Below are 11,893 nucleotides of genomic sequence, written 5' to 3' on the forward strand. Positions count from 1 at the left end.
ATGCTAATTAATAATAACCCAAAAGAATAATAATAATAATAATAAAAGGATTAGAAGCTTACCAGTCGTATGATTTGTAATAGATGTAAAGAAGAAAAAAACAATGATCGAATGATTCGAAATATTACATACGGGGGCAATGGATTTGTGAAAGTTTCAAAAAATATTAGGAAACTAATAAATATATCCTCTTGATAAATCATATGGATTTTGTTATCCTAATACGAATACAAATATCAAGTAACAATAAATTTATTAATTTGTAAATATCCTAGTTTGAATACGGTTAGAAGTGATTAACATAAGGAATTTAATACGTAGATTTTTTTTAAAAAATTGATTAAATTGACACTTGTCGATTTAATATGACACCACGTGTTGATCAAAAAAAACTACAATCCTGTTTTGGTTTATTGGTAGATATCTACATGATGCCGACGTTCGTTAATTAAATATATTGTTTTAGTTACAAATTTGAACAAAGTAACTTAGTTACATTATTATTTGAAGGAGGGAGTTTTAGAATACAAATGAACGTACGTTCGTAAACTGTGTCTATCGTACAACCACACGACATTTCATTGGTGTCTTTAGCTCAAGAGAGAGTTTTAGGCACTCTGAAAGGTCTACTGCTTTTGCGGATGACGGAAGCCACTTATAGTGTTGGAGAAGTCGTGCAAGCCACAAGTGAACCGTGGCTAGTCCCAATGGCTTCCCGGGGCATACCCTACGACCAGAACCAAACGGTGCGAGCCTAAGGTCAGAACCCATGATTGGGAAGTCTTCTTCCATGAACCTATCCGGGTTGAAATCCCATGGATTTTTCCATATGGAGGAGTCATGTGTGATGGCCCACATGTTAACCATTGCGGTTGTCCCCGCTGGGATGAAAAACTTAGCAACGTGTACATCAACGGTTGCTAGACGAGCCCAGGAGAGTAATGGGCCAGGGGGGTGCAACCTTAGGACTTCTTTGACAATGGCTTGAAGATAACATAGATTTGGGATATCAGAATCTTGAACATGTCGTCTGTGTCTGCTGCCCACATGCTCATCAATCTCATGTTGCGCCTTTGCTTGAATGTCCTGGTGCAACACCATTCGCGCCATGATCCATTCGAGAAGGATGGCAACTGTATCTGTTCCTCGAAAGATCATCTCCTGTACGTTTAACAAAACAATCAAGTTAGTTAATTAGTTGGTATATATATATATATAGAGGCGAAAAAGATAATTTAACCGGCCTCTGTCTTTCAAAGATAAATTTTTTTTTCTTTTAGACGACCAACTAAGACAATTTTTGGTACTTCATACGCGACGACTCAATGACTAAAGTTACACACATACTGGCCCAACCTAAACGCACGAAGCCTATATCCGGGAAAAATAATGCGCCTACCCAAAGGCCCACTAGTGGTAAATTAACCGGCCCGGTAGCCAAATCCTTAATTCGGTGTTCCTTCATTGAGCATAATGTTAAAGAACAAATAATGTTGATGACAAGAATTAATTAACCTTGGTCAGTTATACCAAAAACCAACACTTTTAACTATTTCAACCGAATGCCTTTGACCACAAATAGAATTGTTAAGCATTTGACGAAATTAGTCATGGATATATTGGTCACAAAATTAAGTTGTATTAACTAGTCGAGTCAAAGGCTTTTCAACCCTACCAACCTTCACTTTTGACGAAATTAGTCCTTGATATATTTGATTCGTTCTTAATTTCCTTTTCAATTCACCGCATCTAATTATACAATTAAAATATACAGTTCAATTCCTAACCTAAAGTCATGCTGAATATCTAGTAAAGAAAGATTATTACTTTACTATAAAAATATATATATATATGATGATTTTGGGAGAACATCCCGCCACTCATGAAATATTCTTCATCAAACAAATAATCAACGCAATAACAATATTTAATTAAGATGGATATACAATATTAGTTAAAAGGACATTCTTAATTATATGTTGAAGCTGAACTGTTTGTAGTTAATACTTAATTTTGAGTTTACACATGGATACAATATTTGCTGATCAAATGTTGTGGTTTTAAGATAAACCACAAGTAGTTTAAAATGTTACACTAGTTCTGTAGTTCATACATGTGCCAAAATATTTAGATCTATATATATATATGACTAGCTCAAAGGGGAGACATATATAAAGATATAATATATATATATATGGTAGAATTGAAGTAGCTAGTTTTCTTTTTTTTTTTTCGAACATAAGTATAGTAGCTAGGTAGTTTTCATCTTCTTAATAGCAAATTAAAGTATGTTAATTAATAGTCCTTAATTAATTGAGTAACTAATTAATTAAATACTCCAGCATTCTTTGCATTTCCATAAAATTAAGAAATAGCATATGTTACGAGTAGTTGGTTCATGTACTATATATGCATATGAGAGGCCGGGGAAAATAGCTAGCTAGCTAGCTAGGGCCATGAGAGAGAAAGAGATCGAACGAAAAGTGAGAGATGTACGGTCGGAAGAAATATGATGCACCACCAAACCAAACAAATATTTATGTACAAATATATATGAGAAATTTTTAACGTGCATGAAAACACTTGTACCTTCCATATTAAAAGTTCATATCCTAATTTTCATGGTAAATATAAAAATAATTTATGCACCTTATATATAACAAACCCTAATATATATCAAAAGAAAATGAATAGCTATAATTATATATATTTGTGTGGAATGTTATAGTTAAAAGAATATATTTAGTACATATATGCATGTGTGTGAAATAAATACATATAGAGATCGAGGGAGATCAAGACTTACCCATAGAACAGCCAACATATCATCATGTGTGAGTTGATCCTCATTAGGCAAACACAACAATATACTAAGAAAATCATTCTGCCCATTGTCAACACCTTCAAAATTTCTTTTTCTTTCTTCAATAATTTGACCTATGAGATTTTTGACTTTTATAGTCAACTTGTGACACCTCCTTCGGACCCCACTAAAGTCCAAAACCCTAATTGGAAAATAATCACCCCAATGAAATTCACCTATCAACTCATACCCTTCTTTCACCATAAACCTTAATTCTTCTTCTTTTTCAATTCCTAAACCACATCCAAACACACTCTCCATGACATTTCTCAAAGAACCTTTTTGCAATATCCCTCTCAACTCCACAATCCTTCTCTCCATCATCTCTTTTGACACCTTTTCGACCATTTCATTGCACACTTGTTGTCTAACCCATTCGAGACCCGAAACTCTTTTGGGAGAGAACATGTGGTTTGAGGCAATCCTCCTTAGATGTCTCCAATACATCCCCGATGGTGCAAACCCAATAGCTCGTTCAAACATGAGCAAACTTGCGGATTCCTTTATAGGACGGTCCGAAAAGGCACTACCACTTAATATTTCCTTTGCAGTCTCAGGGTGGCTGGTAATAACAACACGAGTTGAGCCAAGGCTAAATGCCATAAGACGAGTTGCATCCATCGAGCTAGCCATTGAGGCAAGTTTCCGATGAGCATGATAACCCATTTTAGGTAAAATCCCTAGGAAAGGCCAACCGACCGGACCAGGGATTTTACTAGGGTTTAGCTTAGAATCTCTCCATGCAAACCCGCCAGGGACTAACCATGTGTTAATAACTAAGGGAAAGAGAGATAAAAGAGAAACGAAAAAGAGAAGTGGAAGAGATAGATCATCATTAAAGGATAATAGAAAGCATAGGATTAGAAACAAGCAACTTGCCTTAAAAAAGGTTTTCATTTTCCTTGAAACTTATATACAATTAATAAAGCTTATTGTAAATGTACATGTAGTGATAGATATTGCATGTGAGGATCGGAGGTAGATATATAGTACATGGAAAGTGATTAGTTCATTGGGTTTAGTAACTTAACCATAGTTATTCAGCGTGTAGTACGTACGTAGGTCTGTGAGTTATTATCTATATCTATATTATTTTATAAAGCAGATTTCTTTTTTTTACATTTTAAGTTTCAACATTTATCTTCTCAAAATACCCATATATCAATTATATATTTACCTAACACCTTTTATCTCTCCTCAAATCTCAACCAATCATTTTTATTCTCTCTCCTACATAAATCATTTATTCCTCCAATTCATTCAAAATCTTTTATCTCAAAAACCGTACATCGATAAATTATAAAAATTATATGGGTGTTCTTAAAATTTAATGCTCTTTCATTAGAGATGTCATTCGATATACTTTCGACGAATTTTTAAATCCGAGGGCGGAGCCCGTACGTTAAGGCATTTGACTATCACACTCTATGACCCACCATCTCACCGTCACAATGCACAGGTACTTGCTCTCGTCTAATTTAGAATACGTTTCCTTTTCCCCACATCAATACACTTAATTTTCCTTTACACTCATGTTTTCTAATTGTTTAAATATTTTGAGTTTGAATTAGGCATACATAATTACATATCGCATATATATGATCGATGATTAGTGACACACTAACAATTGGTTAGTCTAATTAAGGTATATATTGTTTGATCACTTATTTGCAATGAACGAAATATATATACATATCCCTCTACATATTTACGTGCTAGCATATATATATGGAAAATGCAAAACCCTATATAATTGAATCTTCGTGTATCAATTTTATCATGATCTAAGGGTCAAGATCTTGTCATATTTATTTTACTTTAATACTTGTTTTACAATAACCAACCCATATATATATAAGGTAATTTTCCAATGAGAACAAGTTTAAAATGAGAACGGTGAGAACAGGGAATAAAATAGGAATTTTAGCATAAAATATGATAGTTTCCCTTTTAAACCTTTTTTTGATAATTCAAAAATGTAACTATCATACTAATACAAATTTCGTTCCATCCACATCCCCTTTTTAAGGATTTCTACATGTTTTCTACATCAAACAGAATTAGACATTTTCAATTTATATATATCCAAAAAGTTTAATACTCAAGAATACATAGATACTATTTTATTTTTATTTTTTTTTGACAGCAGATACATAGATGTTATTATTTATGACTTTAAACATGGATGTACAAATCAAATTAGTATGCATCCAATTCATCTCTTAATGATTATCATTATAACTATAATATATGCACACTATATATTATTATACATCTTATGTTTGAACTTGGAAGAAAAGAATTAACGGATTATATAAGAAATAAATATGGATGCACAAACAATAATTGGTGGATGCACAAATAATATTTAGGTTTTTAGATGGATGCATAATTCATCTTAATTAGTACGGTCAAATTTGATGGATGCAAAAACTAGTATTTATATCAAATTTAATGGATGCACAAATAATTTTTAGTTTATTCTTTTATTATGTATTTACATGCTTTTTAATAATCTAATTATGATGTTGTATCGGTTGGATTTCAAAACGTGGGGGGTGGGGTGGGTTGGCCGGGCAGTTACCGTAAAGATTTATTTGGTTTTATTTCCTTTTATGCCCTTTAGTATTATTTAAAAAACAAAAATTGCTTCAAATATTCTAATCCATTGATTTATGTAACCAACGGCTGAGATGTATTCTTTTTTGTTTGTATTTTTCACTTCATAAATTTCACCATAATTTTGACTATAACAATCAGGATTCCCCACTCTCACATTTTTCACTCCTACAATTTCACCATAAGAATCTGAACTCCTCATTCTCACATTCTGGACATTTTCAAACAAAAAGCAACTAGGTCCCACCCATTCCTCACGTTCTCACGTTAGGGAAGAGGGCAGGTTCGAGAATTTGGCTCTAGATCGCGACAACGTCACTAAGGTTCTTGAGAATGTGAAACATAATTAACTTCCAGAATGTGAGAATTGGCTCCGGCCAGAACATGATCCAGATATTTGTGGTGTCAATTAAAATTACAATTTATATTATATTCGTGATCGAATGTGGCCTCAGGAACACGTACCCTGTTGACGACATCGTCCTAAGCATCACAAGGCAAAGGCATATATATATATATATATTGAAAAGTTATTTTGAGAACCCTTTTTTTTGCGAGAACCTTTGAGAACTTTTCAAATCAAGCCCAACCAATGATTATTCTTTACATGAAAATTGTTTTTTGATTGTTTTCTGAATAACTTATGTGTAATTTTGAAGTTTATAATTGTGTGGAGGCATGGATTATCATCCGTTATATAATTATGTGGAGATTTGGATTCTTGATCACATGTGTACGAATATTGATGTGATTACATGTGATCATGAATCCAAATCTCCACATAATTGTATAATGGATGATAATTCATGCATCCATACAATTATAAACTTCAAAATTACACATAAGTTATTCAGAAAACAATCAAAAAACAATTTTCATGTAAAGAACAATCATCCGTTAGGCTTAATTTGAAAAGTTCTCGCAAAAAAAAAATGTTCTTAAAATAACTTTACCCTATAATATATATATATATATATATATATATGGGAAAGATAATTTGAGACCAACTAAAAAAAGTCCAAAAAAGGACCATTGATTTTCGTAACTTACACACCACCATCATCATCTACTACGATATACAAGACTTTTTTGTAAAAAACTAAGACTTTCCAGCGACGGACCCACATAAAAATCATGTGTAAGTTAACTTACACATGTGTAAGTTATACATGTGTAACACATGTGTAAATTAACTTACACATGATTTTCTGGTGGGCCCGTCGCTGGAAAATCTTAGTGTTTTTACAAAAAAGTCTTGTATATCGTAGTAGATGATGATGGTGTACAAAAATCAATGGTTCTAGTTGGTCCTAAAATAAAAGGTGATCTCAAAATATCTCACCCCTATATATATATATATATATATATATATATATATATATATATATATATATATATATATATATATATATATATGTCGCATTCCCACAATAGTCTTCCTAGTTTATGTTTTTATTTTTGGAAAATGACCTAGTTTATGTTGATGATCTGGTACTAAATTTTCCCGGATTACGGTTAATTGTATGTGGTTAGATTGTACGAAATATGTATCCATCCTAATTAAGTAGTTACTTGAGTGGTTTTGTTGTGATGTAGTTTTCAAATGATTGCGCTAATTGTGATTTTTTGGCCCACTTCTTCTCGACTTCTCCATCTCCTTCACTCGATCTTATATATATACAAACTATTAATTAATTAGCCCTTGCATTCAGTTTGCTAATTGCTTCGAAATTGAAAACCCAAATTATTGTCACATATCCAAGGCCGGGTTTAAGGATTTGAATGTGTATAAACAAAAAGTTTATATAAATAACAATTAATGTTATAAATAAATAAAATTTTAGGTGCTATGCCACGAGAGTTGGGTTTACTAGCCGCCTTAATTAGCTTAATTTGTCACATCGGGATATACGTACGGTGCTTCAAAAATCATTTGTGAATAAAATATTTCAAATGTTCGATCAATAGTACTCTCGATCGCTCGTGTTATTCTATCACTTTTTGGTGTGTTCGCTCACATGACACGTCATAAATAAAATATTTTATTTACAAGGCATAAATAAAAACTCGATCAGCCCGCCCATAAAAAGGCACCAACAACATAAAAGGACAGGACCTAGCTATAGAATCACTATAAAACTAAAAATGTTTTATTTTGTGTTGATTAAGTGGGCTAATTAGGGACATAATGAGTCCATCACATCAAATCTGGATCGTGTGCAGTGCAAATTCATGACAATTCATCATGAAATGCCTTGTCACGCACAAATTAATATGTTTAAATGAACCGGTTCGTTGTATTATAACGACAACTTCTTATATATGACAACCACAAAGGGCTTGATATTGATAAAGTCAATCTGCAATGAACTTGGGACAATGTATGTAAACAATAAAAGGTGAATATATATATTGAAGTTCCTTCACTTAAGTTGGTTGCTTTTATATATAGGTAATATGTATCTACACACAATTATGGTTATTATCTATAATTGTCTTGTACGTACATATGATAATTCATAATACAGTCTAAATATTGTGTATATCTATCTGGTGATTACAAAATATTTCTAACGAAATCATATCCTTATATTTACATCAACTTTAAGCTCGAGAAGTATTTTGAATCACGTGCCTCATTTACTTACTATAGAAGATATGAACAACACAATGATTGATAAAATTTAATTAAGGTGGCTACAAAGTGTTGATGCTTTACAAATTGATTTTGTCAAAGGCATATGGTCAGCTTTTGTTAATTAAAGAAACTCCACTACCAATTACTAAAATTTTGAAAGATATAGTCGTGATATATCGTGTAACTTTTTTCTTTTTTTTTTTGTTCATGAATTCTTCAAATGCCGTGAAAATAACAAAAGGAATGGTACTAGTGAGCTAACTGAGGAGAACATGCAAGATGATCCCTAATTAAGATGGACCAGATTTGATAGATTAATTCCAATTTTAAGTATTCACTTTTTCGATTTCATTCATTTTATTAAGTACTGAGAGGTAATATGTCCTCAAGCCACGAAGCGTGACTAACTTTTCATACATCAAACTTCATAGATGCTTTGTTTGATTTTCACTTTCTTATAAGTGTAAAACCCCAGAATCCATGATCGTGACTACATTCAGTTTTGAAGTTTGGATGGAGTCTCCTATTCACAAAACCACAAAGCAACTATATTTTAGAGATTAGTATTAATCCAAAGCCTAATTTTTCGAGAAAAAGTCATCTTTATTATGTTTATTTAGGTTAAAGCATGATAACGATTACCAACTAAAGTTATGGACCACCAAAGAAAAGAGAGCCCATGATTCTGTCCGTACATTTTAAGCCCAAACTATTGTTTTGGTTAATTGATTGTACGGCTCCTTTAATAATGTGTTCTTTTATTTCACTGTGTTTACGATTAGCATAATATTGTTACATTAAGAAGCAAAATGACACATATAAATCATGATTAATGCTTTTCAAACGATATAATTAGACACAGATCGTTACTACAATTGGGGATTATAAAAGGTTACTTGGGAAAAAATAGTTTTGACTTGTATAATTTTAATAGTGTAAAAACAACTTACATCCGGTTTGGTGATGTAATTAACTTACAAAATTAAATGAATCAAGTAAAAAATCAGCTAAATACTACATGGCACAATGAGTGACCTTCACATCTTGCAAAAGATATATCTTGTCAGTAAGCTCTGTTTTTATTGATCGTAAACAGAAGCTATGTTGCAATGAGATACGGTATGTACCCCAAATCATTATTATTTTTTATCCAAATATCAACACCAACAAATCGTGAATTGCGGTATTGTAAATATGGTGGCATAAAATGGATTAGTGGTACAAATAAAAGTTATTATGCAGGCAGTTTCTCACATAATATTATTATAGGTCAAGTCAAGCTGACCCTTGTATTTAAGATTTATAGGAAGAGTTCATGAGTAAAAATTATGTCATTTCTGACCATGTTCCCTTGGATCTTTGCCAGAGCTCATACTGTTGTATCAACCTAAAGAAACAGGATTGTAATGCAGAAGTTACAAGTCAAGCATCCATTCAGGATTCCCTTACAAAAAAAATAATCCATTCAGGATTCATCTAGCAGCAAGACATAATACCACACTATAACTGTATAACCCATCAGTTGGTCAGATGTCTTTAACTCCCTCTAAAAGGTTCGCTAACAATTTCCTTAAAACCTAACCACGTACATCTAGAATAAGATGGATGCATCTATTCAAAAATTAAAAAGTGCATAACTAGGTGATCTAAAATAAACAAGTCAAAGTTAAACTCGGAACAAAACATAGAAACCCATAGGTGAAATCATCAAGATTTACAGGTGCCGCCAGAGTTGTTAAATTATCAAGATTTACAGGTGAAATCAGGGGCTCTAAATACAGATCTATATGAAATTTAAACTAAACTACACTAGAATTATAAGAGGGGGGAAATATAGTTTATCAGGTTCGGGACTGCACCAACCCCCCCCCCCCCCCCCTCTCTCTTTCTTGCGGAGTGTATTCAGTTCTGCTTATAATTGTGTCCATATTATACGTTCCCATCGTTCATATCTACAACTTTTGTTGATACACATTCGCGCACAAGTAGCAATAGAAGCACACATCCCACCAACACGCACAACAATATACATCAGGTAAACTAGCCAATTTTCAGCACAATCTGCAGTCAGCATACACTGTAGATTTTGTTTATTTTGAAATCCTAGCATCAACCCTCCACTTTTAGGTGGTGGGTGCGCAGGTGGGGAGAAGAGTAGGAAATTACCAATTAGGGTCCATCCAAGAAAAGCTTCCAATCATGCAAATCCATTTCAGTCCTATGTTGCTCCTACTCAAGAAAGCACCCAACAAAAGACTTCTAAACCTATGTGCATGGCCACTAAAAGGAAAAAAAACCATATATTGTATCAAACAACATAATCTAACACAAACAAAAAGGGAAATCAATCTAAAGTGAAAATAAAATCTAGCCGTAGACGCGTGGTCCTCCTGCATCCGCATAAACTAAAACCTTTAATTATGAAAACCCTCCTTTGCTTTAAAGAAAGAGCAAAAGAAAACACCCACTAAATGAATCAGCACCCTAATACCCTATTAGTGTACCACTTAATGGAACCATTAAAGTAAAACATAATATCATGATAAACCTACCAATAGATAGAGGGATATATGGATCAAGCCTAAAGAAGATCTATAAAAGCATGTAATCTTTAATGGAAAATAATAGATAAATTGACGAATAAAAGATCAATAAAGTTTGAAATTATTTTATGGTATGATGCTTCTGGGGACATCTTTTGGAAGAGAACCAACAGAAGTGGAATTATGTGTCCCAAAACTTTTGATCTTTTATATTAGAAAAAGAAAAGCCTAAACAAAAAGAAACCAATTCGAGACTTACATATTTGAACTCTATATGCTAGATATAATATTTTCGGGAACGTTCTTTCCAGCAAAGGCAATATGTGGCCCAAGAATCTGCCAGGTTAACAACCACTTCTTACCAAAAAGAGTAAGGAAACTGTAGGGGACGTAGCTCCAGATCTTTAGCCACCAAAACCACCAATCAGTAAGATATCGTATTCATCAAACATACATTAAAAAAACTAACCTCACTAGGATCCACTATGCCTTATCGTGTTACTTCACCACTACCAAACTAATATGATCATGTTGGGTTCAATATAACTTAAGCTAACTGGTTTGTTAATAAAAATTTTTTTGATGTTGTGGCGTATTCTTCTTTGCTCATTATTAGAATTCACAAAACATTTAACGTTAAAGGTTTCCAGAGAAGAACCTGGTACCAGATAAGGACAGTTCTGCCATCTAGAATTTCATAAAAAAGTAAACTACATAATAGTCCTAACTCCTAAAGCAAAACTCTACCAATGTCAGGCCTAAGGAGACACGTAAAAGTGTGCAATTCATCAGCTTAAGCAACTAGAATTCATTTTATAAAAAGAACGGCATATGAAGCAATTAGCTACTGCAACGAAGAGGAAGTCAAGATACCAAGCTGAAAGACCAACACTATTAGCTAACCAAAAAAAACTAACCCCCCTCAATCGGATCTACATAACTCTTAAACAACCAAAGCTCGTGAATATCTATTTTTACAGGATTAAAATTTGTATTCAGTTGGTGTTTGGTACATAGTCACAGAATACGCTCAGAAATCTGTGTATTGCGTATTGGTACAAAACGTTCAAGAACACAATTCGAAAGCATTCCAAACGATGGGATACGCCAAACCGAGTTGATAGGATACGTCGAACCGAGTTGATAAGGTACGGCAAACTGAGTCCAATTCCAATCGTTGACTTCCCACTTCCAATCAACAAATTCAATTCGTTTTTTATGAGTTCAATT

The 11,893-nt window shown here is 33.0% G+C and overlaps 1 protein-coding gene and 1 long non-coding RNA gene across 3 annotated transcripts; both read right to left on the reverse strand.

Moving 5' to 3' along the window:
* Window positions 1–429: 429 nt before the first annotated feature.
* On the reverse strand, window positions 430–3,797 carry LOC122596304 (cytochrome P450 78A5-like). The gene is made up of 2 exons (XM_043768853.1): window positions 2,807–3,797; window positions 430–1,161 (listed from the first exon to the last, which is right to left on the reverse strand). Exons 1-2 carry the CDS (start codon window positions 3,758–3,760, stop codon window positions 556–558), a joined length of 1,560 nt encoding a protein of 519 aa, XP_043624788.1. The 5' UTR covers window positions 3,761–3,797; the 3' UTR covers window positions 430–555.
* Window positions 3,798–9,786: 5,989 nt separating this feature from the next.
* On the reverse strand, window positions 9,787–11,282 carry LOC122598609. 2 transcript variants are annotated; one of them, XR_006323666.1, is made up of 2 exons: window positions 10,287–11,282; window positions 9,787–10,181 (listed from the first exon to the last, which is right to left on the reverse strand). It is a non-coding gene; the product is annotated as an uncharacterized LOC122598609 (long non-coding RNA). The 2 variants fall into 2 exon arrangements; XR_006323665.1 differs by having other exon boundaries at window positions 9,787–10,197.
* Between the last annotated feature and the right edge of the window lie 611 nt (window positions 11,283–11,893).

The sequence above is a fragment of the Erigeron canadensis genome, chromosome 4 (genome assembly GCF_010389155.1).
Source record: "Erigeron canadensis isolate Cc75 chromosome 4, C_canadensis_v1, whole genome shotgun sequence".
NCBI lineage: Eukaryota > Viridiplantae > Streptophyta > Magnoliopsida > Asterales > Asteraceae > Erigeron > Erigeron canadensis.

What these genes read in the sequence shown, in the direction of transcription:
- LOC122596304 (XM_043768853.1), bottom strand. Translation starts at nt 3,760, where the DNA reads ATGAAAACCTTTTTTAAGGCAAGTTGCTTGTTTCTAATCCTATGCTTT. An exon ending in ATATGTTGGCTGTTCTATGG is followed by an intron (nt 1,162 to 2,806) that starts GTAAGTCTTGAT and finishes TTAAACGTACAG; the next exon opens with GAGATGATCTTTCGAGGAAC.